General features: G+C 38.5%; 1 protein-coding gene across 2 annotated transcripts in view; it reads left to right on the plus strand.

Moving 5' to 3' along the window:
• ARHGAP15 (Rho GTPase activating protein 15) overlaps positions 1-23,734 on the plus strand; it is a 332,973-nt gene that overhangs the window by 60,327 nt on the left and 248,912 nt on the right. For both annotated transcript variants that reach the window (XM_051810345.1, XM_051810343.1), the window contains one exon: positions 2,721-2,810. In XM_051810345.1, the coding sequence (XP_051666305.1) occupies positions 2,721-2,810 (90 nt within the window). The remainder of the gene's footprint in view (positions 1-2,720; positions 2,811-23,734) is intronic.

Here is a 23,734-nt window from a genome sequence, read left to right on the forward strand (position 1 = left end):
CTGAATTTCCAGGCAGTTTTCCTGGAGTTCTGATGGATTTAAGTGGGGCTTTCCATTGCATAGAGCCCCCCAGGGGTGCAGCAGAAGGTGATGGAGAGTTTCAGGCTTGATGGATCTGAATGGTTTGGCATGTAGTTTTCATCAGAATCTTCACATTCTAATCCATACCCATGAGTCCCCCAAGGTGTTCACAGACACCTGATATGCTGTCGTGGTCAGAATTGATAAATTCTCTAAAGAAAAAGTTTTCACAGAATCATAGAATGGTTTTGGTTGAAAGGGACCTTAAAGATCATCTTGTTCTCCTCCCCTGCCACGGACAGGGACACTTCTGTTAGATCACGTTGCTCAATTCATATTTCTTTCCCCTAGAGAAAAAGAGACTGAATCAAATAATTATTGCACACAGCAGAAGTATGTTCAGCTTTCCACAAGCCTGCATCTCATCCTTTCTGGAAAGGGAGATGTACATGTTTGTACTTTTCTTCTGCCTGTTACAAAATCAGAGCTGTAAACAAGCTCCAGAGTACTGCAACAGTGATAAAATTAAACTGTGTGTGCACTGACTGCATGGAAGAGCCCAAGTTCTGCTGTTGCACACATTTTTACATGATCATAGAAATTAGAGGTGATAAAATCCTATAGACTTCACTATTTCATCTCCCTGAAAAACTTCTCTAGGCTGTCCAATGTTTTTTGTCACTTCAGTGTTCCATGACAGTTTTCCTGGAAAAAATCTTCTGTAGCCCAGTAACCCTCCCTATCAAAAAACTATTTCTCTTTCTTTGTCTACATGTTAATCTCTTCTTTTAATCTCATTGTGTGTCTCCAAAATTTCTCAACTCTTTCTGCTGGTGGAATAAAGCTCCCCTTCTTTGTTAAAGTATTTTCAGACTCAAGTTATCCTTCTGGGTAATTTTTTCTTTCAAAGAAAGAAGGATTACCCATTTTGACAAACTGGTGTTTTGTGTTCATGATGGGTTGCAGAGCTGCCTGTGTGGTGCAGACATGGACAGTCATGGAGTCCTGAAGAGGATCTAGTCCAAGGAGGCCCCATAGCCCTATTTATAAAACTACAGTACTGGAACACTGAAAATTAATTTATTTCCTCCACAATTTGAATATTTTTTTGTATTAATATATTGATGTTTGGGGTTTTTTTCCCCAACTTTTGTAATTTTTGCCCTGGAAATACTCGCTGACTAAATTTCACAACATCTTTGTAAAATCAAGTCTCAATACTGCTGTTTTGATCTGTTATTAAAAAATCAGAAAGATTAAGCTCTTGTCAGAGGCCAGGCAGGAAATTTGAGGCAGAGTTGGGGGAAAAAAATTCCAAACTGCTCTTCCAGTAGTTTAGCCACAAGAACGTCCTTCTGTTTTGAAGAGCATATTTCTTCTATTAAAAAAATTAATAATAATTTTTAAAAAAAAAGGAACAAAGACGCACAGGACTGTCAGTTTTAGTGGAGCTGATCCTTCATGGTTTTATGGTTTGGCAAATGGAGAACATGATTACCACTCCAACACTGAAAACTTCCAGACTCTACCTGCAAATCACTTGACCAGGATCTCTTACTCTGCTCCTTTTAACCTAAAGAAGTTCTTTTCCTCCCATCTCAAAGACATCCTGGAGAACACATACATTTTAGCCTTTAATAACAAGATCAGAGAAATTCAGTGAGCAATCTTTGGAAAGCTGAGTTTGTGGCTGATACTGGACTGGCCATTGTTAACTTCCATTAAGTCTGTTTTCTGTATCACTAATGTTATTTTTAAGGTAACTGTGGTTTAAGAGCAGTAGAGAAAAAAAGATGCATTAAGCTAATTAGTTATGTGGATATTACTCCACCTCTTACCCAAAAGGGACTTATTAGTGCTTTGCACTGTTAGCAGTAACATTTTTATTGTTGAGTGGGATGTGCAGCAACACAATCCACAAAGGCTACTCTAACCTACATGGGCTTTGCCAGAACTGCTGCACAGGCAGAGTCCCTGGAGAAGGAGCTTCGATGGCAAATGAGGATTACTGTGCTTTACACCAGCTCTCAGCAATGTAAATGATGCAGGCAAACAAATCTGCTCTTTGAATTACTTGCATCCATACGGAGGAGCTGGGGAGGCAGAGCTGTGTCACCCTGGGATGCGTGGACTGACACTGAGAAGTATCAGCCCTCGTGTTGAGCTCTTTCTGGGTGTCACACATGCCCTCGAAGCCTTTTCTTCTTTTTTTAGGAGCTAGAAATGATAATTTATTTGGAGAAAGGAGATGGCTTGTCTTAGAGATACGATGTATGTTCCTCTCTAATTTCTGTCCTTTCCAGTTGCATCACTTTAAATTTGCATTTGGAAAACCCACAAAATTTTTCCTTTAAACCCAATGGCTTCTCAAGAGGTTTGGCAAAGTAAGCATTGAAAATAGCTGGTCAATGTGTATGCATTTGTGTTTTGATCTATGTTATATTGAACTAGTTTTTTTAACTAATTATTTTAAAAATTGTGTATCTAGTATAAGAACCTTATTTCTGAGTTAAGACTCTTCAGGAGTGGTTATTTAATAATAACAAGGAATAATGAACTCTTTTCAGCAATATCAGCAGCTGTGCTACAACAACCTGTCACTAGAACTTGTTCTATTCTTGTTTAATCTGATAATTGACTTTAATCTGATAAAGTCAAGTCATATTCATGGTTGATTTTTACCTTTTTTTCCTTTTCAGAAACCGGGATACAAACCTGAGTGTGTGGATCTGTGTGGTGCTCGCATTGAATGGACCTCAGAGAAATCCAGCAGAAAGAATGTCTTTCAGGTAAGAGGCAAAGCATTCCATTGCTCATTTGAGTGTGAACTCTGTGAAGAGGTAGGTTTTATTTCCTTGGTTTTAATAACTAGAGCCTGATTTAATACAGCGTTTTTCTTGCCAGTACAGGAGTGTAACACTTTATCCAGCATCGGTTTACTATTTTTCTAAGAGAAGGATTTCTGATGACTGAGTCTCCTAAACACTTGAGAACCTGTTGATTTATTGATTAATGCTCTATATTCAATTTGTTTTTAAAACTTAGTAGGTAATTGCTTTGGGTTCAGGCCTAGAATCTTGACCTAAAGGGCTTCCATAAACACAACTTCTTCAAACTGCTTATACAAGCATTGCTCCAACTCAGTGCGGTTACTCTGTTTGTTTTTATTGCTGTTCAGGGTCCTCAGACGGTGATGACCCAGGTTCACTTCTGCCAGGGGAGGGGAGGATTTTAAAAGCTTGCCTCTGTCAGGGCCAGCATAGGAGGACATGTATTTCTCATAAGACTATTCTTCATTGATGGAAAATAATATTATTTAACTCCTTCACCTAAATCCCATTGAATTGGAAGGGAGGACCAAGGCCCAAGGAGATGAAAGGAGGAGGAAAGCGTTACTGCAAGGTTAACATTCCAGGATCTAGGGGTAAAATAGTTTATTGCAACATCTTCAGGTTTTGGACATAATCCAGCTTCCATGAACATCAGTAGAAAGGATTTGTTGTTTTTTTCTTTTTCACTAAATGTTGCATCAAGCCACATCAAAATATTATTTTCTATGGACCGAGTTGTTTCCCAGAGTTCTGACATTGAAAATTTTTAACAATACAAACAACAAAGGGGGGGAAGATGCAGAAAGGAACATGTCAGGGTCAAGATACTCTTAGTTACCAGATAGTCCTTTGGCATCATCGCCAATAAAACATGCCGGAGGAACCAGCTCTATCTGGGTCTGGGATTTAAGAAAAAACCCCATTACACACAAAAACCCCCCAAGGGTCTGTGCGTGGCTTCTTGAAAAGAAACCTCTTTGGGTCAACTGGGAGTTACAGAGGCTTTTTTAAGGTTTATTTTTCTAGACATCTTTCTAAAGCACATGCAATATTTAGAAATATTCCTCCTCCCCAAGACAGTGAGACTTATGCTTCTATACCCTCCACATCCTTCAGGTTGTCTTGAGACAACACTTGGAGCTTTGTCATTTCCTAGGTATTTTTAGAATAAATATTTTGGTTTTGCTGTCAATCTTCAGCTTTTTCACTTGGAATGTGATTAAGTATAACCTTAGCCTTCACTCCTGCAACCCCCTGAGCACACTGACAGGTCTTCTGAGCTTCTAGGGTTTATTCCTCATTTTGCAGTAAGCAAAATTCCTGTTTGGAAATGCATATCAGAGTGGTGATTCACTGCAGCTAATACATTTCCAGCGCAAAGACAAACAAAACTCTGCTATTGATTTCCCAAACTGGTGGTACGAGGGCTCTGCAAAGCATTTTCTTCTCACTTCTGTTCGTGTGAGGTGTAACTCCACTGAATCAGAATAATGTGAGAAAGGAAACTCATGCACTACTGCTTGAACCCATTAAAATGTGTCTTCATCAAGCCAATAAGTGAGTGGGAGAGACATTAAGAAGTAAAAGCATGGGAGGAAGGACATATGTTAAGACACATTTTGAAAAGGGATGGAGCATTGTTTAGACAGAGAGCTACAAGAAGATTGTGCCAGATGGTAAGAGCGAAAGAGGAGAAGGCTTTGGCACCAGTAGTGGTGACATTTTGGGAAAGGAAGGGACTGAACGAGACTGGTGCTACATGAGCAGATAGAGTGGGAAGGGGACTAGAGAGAGAGAGAGAAGATTTGTGAGATAGTCTGGAGGGAATCCAAGACGAGTTCGAAAGCGGAGAGGTCAGTTTGTACCTGGATACTGAATATTTCAGGCAACACATCAGATGATCTACTTACCCCTAGTGGGTGGGAATAAGATTGATAATATATGTCTACTTATTCATAGATTTGTTCAAATGAAGAGAGCATGGGTGATTTTTCTTAATCTTTCTTTTTATTTTTTTTTGTGACCTAAATATAGATGCATTGCATTGGTATTTGATTAAATGCATTAGCTGCTTAACTCTGAAATGATCACAAATAAGTTTGTTTATATCTTCAAAGCATAGTTGGTGGGGTTTTGTTCCATTACTTTCTGACTAATAAAACCTTCTTTCCTGATTCAAACAGAGCAATGGTTGCTTTCTGCTAATGTGTTGTATTAGGAGTAGGTGCAGAATTTTGAGTTTGATTTAGCCAGGGTGCTCAATTTGAGTTCATGAATTATAGATTAGAAATGGAAAATGACTATTGAAATTTTGGTTTGAAGAAAATAAGGAAATCTTGAATTTAAAATCTAACCCTATGACAGTTAATGGATGGTAACAAGGAGATGGAGCTTAGGAGAATCATAAAGAAAACTAATTGGAAACATGATCGATGTGGGGGGGGGAAGAAAAAGGAAACTGCAAGTAAGTGGTATTCAGGCAGGAAGATTTGGATTTCTGGTCTCGATCATGAGGTTTTCAGCAGCGTTACTCCCCTCCTTTTAATTGAACTACTCCCAGTTTAACAGGATAAGTCTGATCTGTCTCACACTATCCAATTTGTGCAATCTATTTCTGTTCTTGAGGAACATATTATGTGGGGTATTTTTTTTTCTCAACTTCTCCTTAATAGTAACTGAAAATGTGTACATCTTATAATATGCGACCTTCTGATTTCCCTTCATTTATTTTCTTGATGATATATCTGGCACCAAGGAAAAGACCTGGTTAGAAACAGCTTCACATGGTGTAGGGAAAGGTAGCAGTTTGCTGTGAGATTCTGTGCTGTTTGTTCTTGCTGGTGAGTGACGTGATACACTAGGTCTTCATCGGAGGAGTGGTGAATAAAAGAAGATTTATGTTCAAATCACATGCTTTAAATACTTCTGCTAAGTGCTAGTTTGCTCTTTGGTGTTTAGCCTGAAATTTAAAGCACTGAGGATTAAAAGGATTACAACATAATCTTAAATAATCCTAAGTGTCATTTACAGAGAGATGGTTGTAATAACTAAATAAAACCATGTTAAGGGATGGCAGTGTTGTCAGTCAGCAACTGGAACAGCAACAGCGCCTATGTCACTCTGTCATTTTCTTCTTGCCTTTTTTTGGCTTAGTTTGATGTTGGGTAGGTGCATTTTGATGTGGGTTATCAAAAAGGAAAATAACTTAATGGGCTGCTTTTCAATGAGTACTGATATGTCTGTTGAGACACCACTAACTAGGCTAATTTGCAGATTTTTTTTAATGTTCCATATGTTCTACTTCTAGTAAACTTTTCAACCAGATCTGATTCTTTCCCATTTTACTCAACCTCCACTCAAATCAAGCAGCTTTTTAATTTCAAATTCAGCCCAGACACTGTGGAAGATATGCTCTCAATCTCTGAATTTATAGTTCTGGAGCTTCATTAGCAAAAAGTTTTGTGGTTGTACCCTGTTTCCTTGAAGAGGTTTAGGAAGATTTCTCTCAGATCATTTAAGAAAGAAAAGGAAAAATAGTAGAGAGGTGAAAAGTGCAAAAAAGGTCACGTGGAACATATTTATTACTCTCTGAAGCTGCTTTGTTCTCTTAATTACACTTTTCATTTAACCAACAGACATTTTTTGGTTTCTTTAGTCATATTTTTTCCCTATTTACCAAGTTCATTTTTTAGGACGGTTTCATATGAGAATTTCTGGATTTCTGTGGCTGGGCTCTTGCCACAGATCTGGTGTGATACTGCTTTTTGTTTCAATGCACTGCAGCTGGAAGGGGTTACTCATTCACATGCAACTAAGAAGTATAAGTGTATTTTACAAATAGAGAAAGCTGGGTAAGACCTACAGTATTTCAACAGTGAGACAGCTGAAAGTACAACTGCACCTATGTGTAATATGAAAGAATTTATCTTGCAGCTGTTTCATATATAATAACATTTATGGCACTGATCTGGGGTAACTCCCTTGTCCTTGAAGCTGTCCAGCTTTGTCCAAGCGCATAATCTGAATGATAAGCTATTTTGTTCTACATACTGTAGGATCAGGATAGTATCTGGATGCCTCCCAGGAATGGTTTAAGTCCCAGCTTTTTGCCATGGGAGGGATCATTTTTGTTTCCATGATCTCTCTAGAGGAAGGACTGAGTGTGCGATGTGGAGGGGCTTGGGTTGGGACTGGTATTTGGATTTCTTTGTGTGTTTTTAAATATAAATGCTGCATAGATGAGACAAATCTGAAAAAGCCACCTTGCAGTCTTGAATGTGAATCTTCTGGTGGTCCTTAGCAGCAGCTGGAGCATATTGCGTTAGGTAGACCTGTTGTGATTTTAAAACACCTGCACAGAATTTTTTCTACTTCTGGACATTGCTGCTGTGATTGTGGTTTAATTTTGATCCTAGGAACCTGAATATATTATTACCTAATTAAAAGACTTGGCCACATCACACAGTTATTAGGTGGTGTCAGCCAGAGGTTCTTTAAATAATAAACTTATAATTAGTTTTTTTAAAAAATAGCTCAAGAAATCGTCTTCATCTTCTTCAAAAGAAGTGTGACCAGCAGGTTGAGGGAGGTGATTTTCCTCCTCTGCTTTGCTCTGGTGAGACCCCACTTTGAGCACTGTATCCAGCTCTGGCGTGCCCAGCATAAGGACATGGACCTGCTGGAGCCCCTCTGCTCTGGAGCCAGGTTGAGAGAGCTGGGGGTGTTCAACCAGAGAAAAGAAGGCTCCAGAGAGACCTTAGAGCCACTTCCAGTGCCTAAAGGGGCTCCAGGAGAGCAGGAGAGGGACTTTGGACAAGAACTTGCAGTGACAAGACAATGGGAAATGGCTTCACACTGAGAGCAGGGTTAGGTGGGATACTGGGAAGGAATTGTTGGCTGCAGAGGCAGTGAGGTCCTGGCACAGGTTGCCTGGAGAAGCTGTGACTGCCCCATCCCTGGAAGCGTCCAAGGCCAGGTTGGACGGGGCTTGGAGCAACCTGGGTTAGTGAAAGGTGTCCCTGCCCATGACAAAGAGGGTCATCTTTAAGATCATCATCTTTAAGATCCCTTCCAACCCAAACCATTCTGTGATTTTTACACAAGTACTCTGTTTTTATTGATGTAAGTGGGAGACCTTGAACACAACAGTGTGGAATGGCCTCTCAGTTCTCTTTCTAGTTCTCTCTCCTAATTGTCTCGTTAATGACGTTACTAGCAAAACTCTTGCCAAAATATTTAGTAAAACCTAATCCATGGATGCAGAAAATCTTTTGACCTCTCCATATATCTGCTATGTTCTTTTGTAACCTAAATACAACAAACCTGTGAATGCATTTTTTTAGTTCTGTTTTCTTTATTCCTAATTTCTTTAGCTTTAAATACCACATAAGATTTATTGTATTTTACAGAAATACATATAAAATCCAGAATCAGAACTTTAGATGGTTAACACTTTCAATTGTAGACAACATTATATTGATTCCAGGGTTCTGGGACCTGACTCTTCTTCTCCTTTTATGATATGTAGTTCTGTGGACATTTTTGGAATCACTTCAGATTGGCTTCTGTTGAAAAATAGGTTCTTTATTAATTACCCTATTATCTCTTTGTTTCTTTTAAACCAGAAGCTATGAATGAAACTATGCTTTCTGTAGTTCATTGCCTTACTCAATCACCAAATTTTCTGAGGTTTTAAGCATACAGATCACAACCTTTGCTTCTGGAATCTGCTGTTGTAGCAGTAGTGGTCCTCATATGCAAAATCAGGCAGGATTTTATACAAGTAATGGCAGTAGAGGTATGTTTTCATTGTTTATTTGTATGCAGGTTTTTTATTGGTTAAAACAAAGAAAAAAATAGCAAGAGCACATAGTGTAAGAAGAAAAACATCCTTGATTGTGGGGAAAGTTTTGCAGAAAAGAGAAAATTACAGACAACAGGAATTTTAAATATTATGCAGTTGAGAAGTCACTTTGCCTTCTAAAGACATCAATATGACATTTGAAGGTGATAAAGAGAGACATTTGGAGATCTTTGGTAATTTTATTTTGTTATTATTTTATTTTTTGAGTATGAAAAAGGCAGATTTAATTGTAATCACTTTACCTGTGTTGATGGTAAACATCTCAAGCTGATCTTGAGACCAAAGGAGGTGTTGAGGTATCCCTGGTTATTAAAGAACACAACAGGCAGAAGCACTGAGAAAACAAAAGATCCTCATCTAATCCATAATAAGCAAGAGCCTGGTAACTAAGGCACTCATGTAAGTTATGGAAAATGCATTTCCACCCTTGATTCAGAAGCATTGGTTGAGCAATGGTCAGGCTTTGACCATCCTGGGGGAACAAGTGTTTTTGCCTTCCCTCACCACCATTTCACTCTTAGCGTTGATGATATTCATGTTAGCCCAAAGAGGGTATATGGAAAATGAACTGAAATTCAGGTTGCTCAGTAAACAAGGGCAAAAAATGCTTAATGTGATTCATTTTCTAAGGAAAGTCAGGTAGTAAAGCCAGTTTTCCCTCCAAAAATGTGATTGAGAAAGAGACTCCTGTCCTTACAAGCAGTGACAGAAAAGCTTTACACCCAAGGACAGGAACATACCAAGAGTAAGGCCATGGATTTCATGTGTATGAGATACTTTATGGAAAATGATAAAACTTTTTTATAATATGTACCAACATTTTTGTCCTTTATGTTTCAAACCATACACAGTTTGAAAATAGATAAGGTATCAGTAGGAAGACACCTGACTGACAATGGTGTACATTTAAAGGGTTTGGGAAACTGAAGCTTCAGCCTCTGTATTAGAATCTCAAGGAACTTCTCTGTCTGTTTAACCTCTTCAATGGAATTTCAAGGCAGAGGAACTTTATTCATAAAACTGACAAACTTGAGTAGTCAAGGTAAAGCTGTCTCAAAGTTATAGGTAATCCGTTTCTCTGACTTTCTGTGGTTTCTGTGTCTCCTTTGGGGTAACAAAAAACAGTCATGGCAGGAAGGCTTTTTGTGTTTTGCGACTATAAAATTATGACAGTAGTAGTTTTCATTATTATTAAATTAAAAAAAATCACAATTTTTAAAATAATGTCAAAAAATGATTACTTTTCAGAAACAGTGGAGTACACTCCTAATAAGCCGCATTTTGTCATGCACAGCTTCTTGAAGGAAGATTCAAAATTCTCAGTAAAACTTTGGTTGATTTGTAGCTAAATATGACCTTAGCTAGACAGTTCCATTTTTTTTCCAATTATTGTCTATAAAAAAAAATTTATAAACAAAAATATCTCTAGAAGTGTAACTTCAACGACTCATGGAGGTCTTAGAAAGGCTTGAAAGTCTGATTGAAGCAAGAGCTGCTCTGGGCAGGGTGCTGTGGTGGTGCTGCCTGTGGCGCTGCATATGCCCTCTGCTGTGGTACCCACTGCAGGTCGTGACACATTGGGGCAACCAGCTCCTAAAACCCACCACAGCCTGGGGTCTCACTAAATCCCAGAGAACTCCAAAAATCCAATTGAAAAGTGAGCCTAAATTTCCTGTGAAAATCAGGTTGATTTAAAAAATGCACAACCCATATTCCCCAGATCTGACACTACGTGTACATGGAGGTCTGCCTGCTAAAAATTATTGTTATAATAGCTCACCACACTTTTTTGAGAGCCCATCTTTTGTTGGATGGTGGTGCTGATCCATGAGTGACTGTGATAGGTACAAGTGTCTGTGTGTGCTCGTATACATGTGCTTCTCAAGAAATTATATGAATCTCTTAGCCTGTGACAGCCACGCTGCAGCTTTCAGAAGTGCAGATGTTATTTGTCCATCAGAAAAGAAAATATTTATTTCGAGCCACAGGCATTTTTCCTCATTGCAGAAGTAAAACATAACAGCAGTTAATGCTTAATGTGCGTGTGACATAATTTTGTCAGGGACAGCAGCACGGCTGAGCACAAGGACCTGGGCAAACATGTGAGTGCAGAAGAAGCACCTTGTGCCTTGTGTAACACCAACCCTTATGAGAAATCAATCCAGGCAGCAGAACCTCTTGTTTTTCCCGTTGTTTTTCAGCTGAATTCATGGAGGGTCGGATAGTTGGGGGGGTTGTGATATTATTTTGTTTTACAGCTGAGGGAGTGAGCGGCGTTTTGCAGCTCGAAATGGCAGTGGGCTGCAGCCTCTTGCTGCATTATTCATAAACATATTGCTGCCATCTCGTGGGCAGCAAACGAGCCGGCGGGGCGGGCAGGGATGGGCAGGGATGCAGGAAGGGATGGGCAGGGATGCGGGCAGGGATGGGAAGAGATTTAGGAAGGGATGCGGGCAGTCTGCGTCTGGTGCCACCAGGGCTCTGCCCTTCCCCAGGGACCACCAACTCTTCAGGGAACAGGCTGCAGGTCACTCTGCCCCCAGTATCACGACGTTGATCATTTTTTTAACATTTTTCAACCAAAATCAGTGCCTGGCTGAGCAGTTCATGCTATTAACTGCTCTAGTGGAAGGTGTCCCTACCCATGGCAGGGGGGTTGGACTAGGTGACCTTTAAAAGTCCCTCCCAACCCAAACCATTCTATAATTATTGTTTATTTTAGCTAGCTGCTGAATGAACTAATATCTTTTTTATTATTATTTTCAGGAAGGAATAATAGTTCTATAAACCTGTGTTTTCTAAATTATGCATGTGGTAGTAGTTTTAAGTGTCAAAATTATGACTATATTTTGATCAGCTGATAGGAAAGGTAAATAGCTTCTTAAGGATAAGTTGGCTCAAGATAAAACATGAAATGAGAATTATTGTTACAGATAACCAGTAAAAGTGAACTTGATAAAGCCCTTCTAATGTGACTGAAGCCTTTGGTGCTGTGTTTTGTGCACTTATAACATGAAGAAAATATTTTCCTAGTCCTGACAATCAACAACTGAAAAGAAAATGTAGAAATGAGAAAGGAACCTGGATTTCCTGATTCTTTAGTACTTTAAGGTTTGCTGCTTCTCCTGAGTGAAGACAGTTAAATTAATTTAAAAGCATTATAATTTTTGCATGGTTTTTTTAACTTCTTAATGTAAGTTAATATTAAAAAAAAGTCTTGATATGTGCCCAAACACTGCACACGTTCCCTTAATTTATCAAACTCTTTGGAAAAAAAAAAAAACAACAAAGAGAAAAATGAATCGTAGATGAACTCACTCAGAGATAATCAAATCTGACTTGTTTACATGTTTGGTGCTGGTATTTCTGTATTCAGCCACTACATTTTTTAAAATCTTGGCGAAGTCACTTGACTCCATTTTTTTGTGTTTCTCTTTAATGACTGAGGCAGATATTTGGAGTTGGCTGGGCACGGGGAGCCTTGGCTGTCCTCTCTCTGAATTTGTGTGCCAGATGAGATGCTTGGGATCCACATTTTTTGGGTAGGAGTGATTTCTTCGGGGAGAGGATATTTTTGGATGCTTCAAGGTGTTAAACGGACAATAGGAGGCAATTTAAATGTGAGGGGAGAAGTGGAAACAGGGACCTGCCCTCTCTTAGATGCTACACCTCTGCTGTTCAGCAGAGCAGGAATTCCTAAACTGTGATTCATGGACCAGTAATGGGATGGGGAGAGTTATTGAAATGGTAATGCAAACCCAGTCAGCCTGAGAAGACATTTAAGGTAGTTCCCAGATGGTACAAATAAAAGGAAAACCCACAAGAAGAGTCACCACAAGGGACCCTGACTTTTCAAACCTCCTCCTGAAGTTTATTGATTTTGAGATGTGCCTCCAATTGATCCCAATTATAGAGTATTTTCATATGGATTATGGGAGTTGTAAAAAATTTGAGCATGAGTTCAGGGGCTGGATTTCTTGAATTCTAGAGTGTTGGGGATTTTCATTAATATTAGTGGGTTTATTATTTGGGAGGGGGGGAGTTATTAATTTTATTTTTTTCCTTTCCTAACCTTTTTTCTGATTTGGGGTAAATAAATTCCTAGGAATTTAATGCCATTACATCTGCAATTGCATCTGTAAAACATGACGATCCAAGAAGTTTAGCAAACATTTTCTTTGGCAAACAAAGTTGCAAAGAGGGGATGTGGTTTGCTTACCATTTCATTTAGAAACAGAGTATTGAACTTCAGTTATCAGATGATTTTAATGCTTAAAATTCACAGCACATCAGCCACTCTCCATTTGTATTTTTGTCCCTATAATAGTCACAATTGTTACAAATGCAGCATTATTTAAAATTTTAACATGCTTAAAACCTAGAACATGTATAGTCCTCCTGCAGTCAGAGTTTGCAGGTAAAATTTCACAGATGGAGCTTTAAACTAAGTTTTCAGGAGGGAAAGTGTGCATTTATATAAGTGAATATTTGCACGAGAGTGCATTTTAATTTAGGAAAATGATAGCCAATTATTATGATTCCCTTAAGTAATAAGAATTATTATTATTTTTTATTGTTTGTACATAATCATCACTAGGTGGAGGCATACTTTACATATTCTATTGAACATGTCATCTGTTATGGACTGAGATGAATTGCACTGATACTGCGGAATTAAGTGAATGATACGATTTTTACCCCGAGCTGTTGAAATAACCTGTTACCACCAAATGCCCAGCTCTCAGGCAGACTAAGCAGACTTGTGCTTTGACCACCACTACTGCTGAAAAACAATTAAAACTGAATATTTTTGAATCACATGCTGTCAGAGATGTCTTGAATTAATTCAGAAACATTGTTAACGCCTGGCGAAGTTAAAAGGGGGAAACAAAGCAGGTGTCACAGAGCAAGAGTTTGAAAGAACAAATATCTATTTTGATATCCCATCCTGCAGTACTTAAATCAATATATGATGAATTGCCTGGGTTTTCTGTTTATTTGATTTTTTCTGGGTTTTTTTTTTTAGTTATGGTAGCAGAGTCCATTCCCACTCCATCCATGTTTTCTCACAGTACAGGGCCACCTGCTACAGATTGTACACATTAGATTTTGACTGAGGGTTAGAAGACCTCCCTCCATTGATGCCAATACACTAATTTCACCTAAACTCTCCTAATTTACAGCAGGGTTAGATCTCACACCTTTTTGCAAGTATATATAATCCATGCTTATGTCTCTCTTAATAAGCTGATAGGGCAGAGTCTATGTGAGGTGGTCTTTGGCACAAAGGCACAGCCTTGTGTTTGAGAGGCCACAAAATGAAACTTTTGGGTGTGAACATGGGAGTCAGAGATAAGAACTGGGTTCCTCCATGCTTTGAATACTGTGTTATGACTCTCTGCAGATTATAGTTTCTACTGACCTTTATTGTAGGAGAAAGAAGGGTCATGGTGCACAGATTATAAAGCAAAAATACACTTAATTCAGTATTTATTTCCTATCTTTTCAGGTAAGATGCATCTAAACATGTTGAGCGGGGTAAATACATTTTTACATCTCTTTCATTTTAGTATAACTAAGAGAATGGAGTCAGGATTGCTGAGAGAGGTTTCCTGAGAGTTGCAGTTTCTTAACCCCAAACTTGCATAATGGATATTGTTGTGACCTGGAGCTTTGTTACCTGACTTGGGGTGCTCTGTCCCTGCTGGGGCTGGGCTTCTTCATCCTCTGGGGCAGAGTCAACTGGTTATACCCTAGAACAGCCACCCTTCCATGAAATATATACCTGTCTACAATTAGGATTTTAAAACTACTGTAATGGAGCTGAAATATGCCCCCCCATGTGTTTGGTTTGTTGTTTGTTTTTTTTCTCTCCCTGTATACTCTTTTTTTTTTTTTTTAAATGATTTGGAATCACACTTTTAATAATTATACTCACAATCTAAAATTAAATAAACATTGTGCTTAATGCTCAAAGAATTGCCAACCAGTACTGAAGGAAGTATGTCCAGCAATTTATCAGCTTGTAGAAAATAATTATAGCAATGTTTTGAAATGCATTGGTTGTAGTTTTGTTTTGATTTATAGAATGTAAATAATCAGTTTTGATTCTTCTGTTTCAAACGACTTTCTTGGAAGTAAGGCTTTTAAATAAGAGTCCCGCAAACCAAGCTGTTACTCCTGGGAAATTCTGTAGTGGTATGTTACTGGCATTTGAAAAATGCACACCTTCTGAGAAAAAAACAGGAAAATTCTGTCAGACAGACTGATGGGAATTCCCAAGTTTGGAAATGCAAGTTCTGTTGGAAAACAATGGCAGCACAATTCAGCTAGGGCTGCAGTTGGAGTGAAAAGGAACATGTTTTCACCATTGAATACATTTTTCTTCTTTTTTTTTTTTTTTTATTGTTGTCATTCTGGAAACAAATATTCTACATGATCAGTTAAAAAGTGCAAAGTAAGGAATGAGAGAGAGTAATGTGTGTTGGAACACAACATAGACTTTACCCATGTAGCAAAGTGTGAAGAAATATGGTAAAATTGAATGTAAACAAAGAAATGGGGAAAATGAACGTGGGAGTGAAGAACTGTGTAAAGGGAGTAGGAAGAATGTAATCCAATAGTAGAGATCAAAGGAAGGGAAGCCAATTTTTTCAAATATTCCATAATAACTTCAATATAGCAAGGTAAAGGATCTGAACAAAGGGTCAGAATACCACAAATGGGAAAGGAGAAAACATTATATACAGCGAGGAGTGAGCAATTTATTATTTATTTAATTATTATTTTTTTTTTTTAGGATCAATTATTATCTCCATCTCCCGGTATTTCAGGACTCTTTTATAATTACAGGCACTATTTTCACTCCCTCTCCTGCACACACACACTCTGTCTCGCTCCCCCTTCCAGGCAACACTTCTCCACTCGCGCAGATTTGAGGGGGTAGGAGGATCTCAGGGGTTCTTTGCAAGATGCTCGTTTCCCACCGCAGAGTGTGGCATTGCCAGGACTCTTCAGGGGACTCTCTGCCAGCTATCCTGAAAGGCTTGCAGAGGAGTGGGAGAAGATTTGCATACTGCCCAAGCAGGGCCAGATTTGAACCCCCCTCTCTGCTGAATACTTTGTTACTGAGTAAATAGTGACACCAAAATCATTGCAGCTTCTGTAGTGGAGTAGGTGCTGTGCTATATCAAGCTTTTAGGGTCTGTCCCTTATTTTTTTCCTCCCCCCACTCCAAAGATGCTCCTTTTTTAATTCAAACAGAGATTTCTTTTCACCTGCATTTTCCCCCCCTCTAATTTTACCTTTCTCTCCTCTTGTTTTCTTTTCCTTGCCCCTCTATTTTACATTTTTGTATTTTAATAACATATTTTAAGCCATTTTTTCTCCTGTTCTAGATGTGATGACAGTATATCCTGATGGAAAGATAATAATGCCCAAGGAGGTTTTCTTTTATGAATTCTGCTGGTGTTACTTTCACATGCACAAATATATCATCTTGATTTCTAGCTCTGGGTCATTTCATTGCTCTTGTATGTCTTGCTACGAGATGTTTCCTGTAATTAAAAGATTAGGTTAAATAGATTATTTGCACTGCCCTGTCTACGTAAATGTTCTGTTTCCCTGCCTCTAGATATTGGCTTTTGTGTTTTAAGGCAATGTTTTGTACATGAAGTTGCATCATGTCTCCTTTGTCTTTAAGCTGCTGATTTATTGGTAAAAGAAGCAATCAAATGAGACATTTACTGCCATAGCCTCATAGGGTCAGTGAATTAACAGGTGCCAATAAGTTCTAAAGAAGTGTTTTAATCGTTTCCAAGGTATTTAATTAATGGACTTTCTTGGAGGAGTGGTGACTGAGCAGACATAAGGCTGATAAATATTTAATGCTTGTATCTGGGGAACTTTTTCTCCCTTTCATGTAATTTGAGGTGTTTACTAATGGAAAACAAAGCCTAAATTGTTGTGTAGCATGCAATCAATGATAAGATGCTATTAGATTTTCTAGGGGTTGGATACCTATCAGGAATTAATCTGTATGTGCTGTGATATTCTGCATTTAGAGCTGATCTTGTTTAGAGAGGATTTTGGAGTCGTGTTTCTCTGACATAGCCAGATATCTACGTTAATACTTACGGGCTATAACAAGTAACCTCTATGAACTCAATTAATTGAATATTAAGTGTGTGCATGGCTGTTTGTTTGGGCTGCCATGGTTTCAACAACTACCATTTGTAGGGAGGTAGAAAAAGAGACTCCACATCCAAACAAGCTCATTGGTCTATGTGATATTCATAATACTTCATTTAAACCATGATGGTGGTAATGCCATAAGTACACTTAAAAGTTTGAAGATTTTATTCTACTTACCTCTTATCATAGTCTGTTTTTCTTCATCTTAGAGGAACATTTCCCTTTCTGTTATTTTGCTAAATTTTCACTCCTTACTTTTTATTAAAAAGAAAAAATTAAAAAATCAGTTGTGTCTGATCTACATTTGATGTTGTATAATTCCTCTCGCTCTTGAATTCTCGTCGTTCTATTTCCACGAAAAATAATGAATTCTTTTTTTCCCTCTAATATTCCTACCTTAAAGAATGATGTTTACAATACAGCAAGTGTGACTGCATTGATTAAAGACTGTTTCCTTGCTTTTCCTTGCCTGTCTGAGCTTTGTTAAGTCACGCTCTGCTGTGTGCCACGGCGAGTTTAGGAACACAGAAACTGTTGAAGAAATTGAGCCTATTTGCTGTTGCAGTTCACTAGAGCTCTGATCCGCAATGCTCAAGCACACCAGGCTCTTCCAGCTACTTTTTACCATTGTTAGTATAGTAGTGGACTTGTTGTTAGGTTGTAAGAGTTAATTTTGTCGTATTAGGAGGGAGAAGTTGCGGTATTCCAGGGCTGGAATCACAACACTGACCAACCAGAGCTCTCACTGGTGAGTGTGTGTGAGCAGCTCAACTCTGCTGATTTGGGGCATCACTTCTAATTAAAATGGCATGTTATTGGAGTAACAAAAATATGTTTGTATAGCATCCAGGCCTGTTGGCTACACAGAAAATGTAACTAAGAACAGGTGACAACAATTTTTTATGAATCCCCGAGGTAATAATTGGAAAAGATGGAAAATGATGGCAGCACATTGCACCCCACCTGAGCAGGGAACAGAAAGCTTCCTTAGAACTGACTGATCCTGAGTGATCAAAAAACCCCAGCAACTTCTGGAGGGGTCTATTATTTAGAATTCTGAACACACAGATCTTTGGAAATGATGTGATGTAGAGGGCAAAATATTTATGACCAAAAAACCCTGAATTTTTCAGAAGTTTTAGCGGACATAGACTGTATACTACAGACATGATACAGTGTATTTTATAGTGCACTTTTCCCCTTCTCTCACTTTTTAAACTCTTACTTCTACCTGCTTTTTCTTTCCCTCTCTCTATCTTTATTAATATAATTACTATTTGAAAAACTTTTATGAGCCGTATATGATGTGTCCATTTATTATCTCTGAGGATGGTTAGTGCTGGGTTTGAAGTCATCCACGTTTTCTTTCCAGCTCTGCAGCATGTAGAGAAGAATGTGCTTATAATCAGTCAAGGTAAAATAATTGGAAATAGGAATAATAATATAGCAATGGGGTAAAATAATTGGAAACAGGAATAATAATATAGCAATGGCCAATGCACTTGTCAACTCGGCTGTGATGGTTTTGGTTTTCCACTTGACTCAGTGAATGTGTACACGGCCTGTGGAGGGGAGCAGTCATCTCTGAATCTGATGTCTGCAAACCTGGTAATGCAGTTATCACAAACATCGATTATATCTGCCGATGTAATTAAAAATACACATCTGCCTCTTTGAAAATGCAGCTCAGTTCTTGGGTTTTTGGTTTTAGTCTTTTAGAGACAACTGTGCCAATCTGAGCAAGTCATACAGTAACTTCGTTTAGACAAACTCTCACTGTTACTTTTTGTTCATAAATGCAGTTAACAAGTTCTTTTGTACTTCTTTGGGTGTTAATTGATGTAAACAAAGTCTGCATTTTATCTAATCCCACTGAAGCTTGTTAAAATAAGAGATGTGCCAAATTATTCCAAAGCAGGTTGTAAAGTAAGTGAACCATTAGATCCACTGGCTCACAAATGGCATAGACAATGTGTGCTCTGTTTTCTTCTTTTTCAGGGACTGTTTATGTCAGAACTTTCAAATCACAGGTTTTTTTTGCATCTTTAAGATTGTGTTTAGTTAATCTGTATGGCAGAAGTACAGTACAAGCAGCAGGGCTGAGCATGACTAAAGCTATTTCTGGAAAAGTCCATATATGCACTCCTAATTGAGCATACCTAGCAGGCAGCTCTGCTAATTTCTATATCCTGCATTTTCTTTTTCACAGACACGTCCGTTTGTTAGCGTTTTCTCTTTGTAGGAATTGTGATTTGCAAAATTGGTTATTACCCAGTGTGTTGCTTCAGAGATGGCAGTCTAACATGCAACGCGCTGTGTGGGCCTCAGCTACATCTCCGGGGTGCACAGTGAGCACTAAGGCATGATTTCCATGGAAAAGTTAATGGCATTCATACATCTGCATGGAACTGATGACCTTTCTCTTCTATCCTGTTAACTAGCTCCCACACCATAGGCTATTCTCAAAGTCTGGTTGCTCAAGACTTCGGCCATTCTACTCTTCTCCCACATCTTTGTCTGCTCCTTTGCCTTGTCTTTTGGAAAATTCTCTTTTCCATCTCCTGCCTCCTCTGCAGACTGCAAGGCTGTTGATGCTGTGCTGGTGCTGGTATAGGACAACTCCATGAGATATTGTGCCTGCACTATAAACACAAAAGTCTATGTTCCTGCTCCAGTTCTCATCCCCTTCCTGACTTGAATATCAAGTGGGTTCTCTGAAGTCTTCTGATATTGAACCATGAAGACAAGTTCAATGTGCCCAAATGTAGAGCCTGCAGAAGAGCTCTGCACTCAAATTTGGACATGTGTTAATGGTCTTGTATGAGAGCTCACTTTACTTGATTTCCATATGAACAATGCTATAGCCAGGAGAATAAAAGGGTCAGGATGAATTTCAAAATCAAGTATAATCAGTTATCAATTAGACAGCCAAATATTCATCAAGTACTATTCTGAGTTAGTAGAATCACAGGATCTCAGAATCTTACAATGGTTTGAGTTGGAAGGGACCTTAGAGATCCTCTTGTTTCAGCCCCCCTGCCATAGGCAAGGACACTTTCCACTATCCCAGGTTGCTCCAAGCCCTGTCCAACCTGGCCTTGGACACTTCCAGGGATGGGGCAGCCACAGCTTCTCTGGGCAACCTGTACCAGGACCTCACCACCCTCTGAGTAAAGAATTTCCCCAAACATCTAATCTCATCTCTTCTCTTTTAGTTTAAAACCACTCTGCCTTGTCCTGTCACAATCTGCCCATATAAAATGTTGCTCTCCCTCTTCTTTATAAGCCTCCTTTAAGTACTTAAATGCTCTTTAGTGCTTCAGTAGCTGCTCTCTGCTCTACTGCCAGTGCTGCTCTACTCTAAGTCCTTTAAAGCTGAGAGTGTTTTCTGCTGGTTCTGAGAGACAGAAGTAACAGGTTTGTTCTATACACAGTAAAAGATACACAACTGGGTAATACAAATGGTAATACAAATTACAAAAGTTTATATAATAGCAAAAAAAGTACCTCTCTGTCCTGTTTTGAAGTTTTGTTTCAAGTTGTAAATGATGACCAGGGATGAATATCCTATAACTGCACATTTTACAGCATCTCCAGGCAATTATTGCTAACCAGAAGTTTGATTCTTAGTTACTAAATGTTATCTTGGGCAAAAATATTGTGTCTGGGCAGAAGGAACAGGCACTGCTGCCCTCAAGATGAAGGACAGCAAATTTAGATGGCTAGTCCTAGGATTTTCCTGGACCTTGGGAACTGGCTAACTAGATATGGAAGAGCTAAGGTGCCTAATCAGAAATCAGATGCATAAACACCCTTATGGACCTAGTCAGTGGTAACTTTATTTTAGCTTAATTAGTAGGGCTTTTTTTCCAAACAAAAATGGACAATTCTTTTCTCAGGTAAAACTGAGATAATCTGGTAGTGCATGTCAGACAAGACAGATCTCAAAGATCAGTATATATAGATGTTATCTTTTACAATTCTCTGTTTTTTTCTAGCTGCCAGCACCATAGTATCTAATCTTTCTAGCAAACAGGTGGCTCTTGCAGCATGCTTTACAATCAGTCAGACTTTGGCTCAGTCTAATTTGCTTAATCATATTAATTAATTACTTTTGTAAATGTCAGAAAAGTTCAGCACACATTTTACTTTTTAAAAAGATTTTTGAAGATCTTTCTAGTAAATATGAAACTTTTAAATATCTGCAGTATTTTTACTTAAATTGCATAGTTAGATTATTCATTACAAGCAAACTATTCAACTTCTTTTTTCTCAGCCTTCTTTCGCTTAATGAATTGTTTAGATTTCTATGAACTTATTTCCTCTTTTACATCAGTTTAATTAGGTGATGCAAATCAATTTCAGCCTATAACCTGTTCTCCTAGTTGCAGTGTGGCATTTTTCCATTCAACATACCCTCTGATTGGAGAAAAAAGTGTTTAGTGGTAGGTAAACCCTAGAGACTGGAAATTATTGGGTGCTGCACAAATGCCTTTATTTCTTCTATAATAAGACTTATTTTCTGAAGAGGGTTTTTTCCAAATATTGTATACCTCAAAAGTCAATTTTAGAGTAGGAAAGGGAAAAGGTCACACGTCTCCTAAGGGTGTAACTCATATACAGCTGCTGTAAACCACCTGTCTTGACCAGTGCTGTTTGTTAACCAAAATGTTGACACTATGTTCTTGATTTAATTAATAATATCAGTGAGAGGTTGAGAACAGTCACAGTACAATGTTTGATAGTTTCATGCAGTTTTTCTGCCTTTTTTGCCGTATCTGTGTTTGGATGCTATGTGGTTGTTTAGTAAGGCTTCAGGAAAGAGGTCAAAGCTTAGGTCATGCTTTGAGAGACAGTTCTGAAAATCAAGATATTGAGACTATATAGAACTCTACAGTCACTAAATCATAGCAAACCTAGGTGAAATGAAGGAAAACAAATGCTCCTACCTCAAGAAGCCTTGGGGAAATCACTTGAAATAAAGCTTAATTGACTTACAAATCTACAAATGGTGCTTTTCCTTACATCTGACCATGCTGTGCACTCATCATAATTTCTTTGTGCTAACACATTTTCTGACTGATGCCATCTGATGTGTGCAGGCTCCACTGCCAGTCAGGGTGTAGACAAAGTGCTCCAGATGTGCAGTGTAAGATCACTGTCCTGCAGCAATAAGTCCTTCTGTTCCCATCTGTAACAATATTTAACTTTGAACTGGACAGTGATCATTACTTAGAATTTCTCTCTTTTTTCAGTCTGTATGAAAGCCTGAGAGTTTTAGGTTGAAAATAAGAGAACACGAGAAGCTTAACAAAAGCCCAGTGTTCTGCCATGTGGTATCTTCAGGCTAGTCATCATCTGTAGTCTAAACTCAGGATCAAACCAAGAAGCAGCAACTGTGTTTGAATATTTATGGCTGTATATGTGTACATATGTAAGTGCACTCTTCTTCCTGACTGATGACATCTCCAGGCTGCAGGGGCTGATACCAGGAGAGCATTGACCAGGCAGAGATGGATTTTTATAATTTATAGAATCATAGAGTCATAGAACGGCCTCGATTGAAGGGACCTTAACTCAGGTGGCAGAGGTAGATAGAAGTCCTGTTGTCTAAACCTGGTAATTTATTGAACCACTAAGTTTTAAGGGAATATAAATTTTTCACAATACTTTTACAGGGAAATGTTCTTCTAGTTCACACCAGGGATACAGGCCATGGCAGCAAGCTGCAGCCACTATGTATCTCATACATTTTTATTTCCATCAGGTTTATTCCTGCACTATGGATGCTGCTAGATTAGAAGCCATCCTTAATTATAATCCTTTGGGGTTTTCATTGTTCCATGTGTGCCTGTGTTGCTGTACTATTAATACTGTTCAAGCTACTTGTTTGGATAGCATCTTCTAATTTCCCAACAAAGCATGGGAGAAGCAGACACTGTATAAAGAAGGAAGCTGAACATGAGCATAAGGGTTTGTTTTAATTGTCTGGGAATTTGTCTCCTATTCTGAGGGATGGCTGTGTGTGGTATTTTTTAATGAAACAAAATGAAGGTTAGACCACAACTCGGCCTTGTTGACTTTAAAGTGCACGAAATCTCACCAGCCCTTCAGTGAGCGTGGGGTAAATTTAAGCAGGAGAAGGCAGATTTTGCATGGATCTGGACCAAGTGATGTTTTTTGGCAGAAACAATAGAAAACATATTACACTGTGTTTTTGTGTTTGCGTCCTCACACTGTGTGGTTTTGTCTGGTTTCTCTGCAAGCAAGGTTCAAGCTGGCGAGCCACACAGTTTCCTTTTGATTTCTTTGTTGTTCGTTTATTGGAATTTGAGATTGGAAGCAGATACAGTGGATGCAAACCCAAGCGAGCCAAAATGTTTTCAGTCTGCCTGTGCAGCCCTGCCTGAAAGCTCAAGTCATTGAATTTTATACAGCAACAATATTAAGCTAATTCTTCCAACTCTTCTGGAATGTATATTTCCATTAGGATGGATGTATTCACATAAACTAGTTATTTTAATATTCTTCTGAACTGGAATGCAATTACTCACTCAAATTAGCCTTTCAAAATATTGACTAAAGGGGTTATGACATTCTGATCCTTCATGAGGCTATGGTCAAAAATTCAAAGTTTCTCAAGATTCAAGATGCAGGCACATGAAATGGAGTATAAATGCAGGTTATGTATACTCCATCTGCAGCAATAATATTTTAAAAACTTAATCAGTATAATACTGCTTGACAGAATAGCACAGGATAAACTAATATTTTCAGTTCAATTGCATAAAGGCAGTTTAAAAATAGGACTTACCATTTGATCATG

The sequence above is a fragment of the Manacus candei genome, unplaced genomic scaffold, assembly GCF_025592945.1.
Source record: "Manacus candei isolate 608988 ecotype Guabito, Panama unplaced genomic scaffold, ASM2559294v1 h1tg000077l, whole genome shotgun sequence".
In the NCBI taxonomy this organism is placed as follows: Eukaryota; Metazoa; Chordata; class Aves; order Passeriformes; family Pipridae; genus Manacus; species Manacus candei.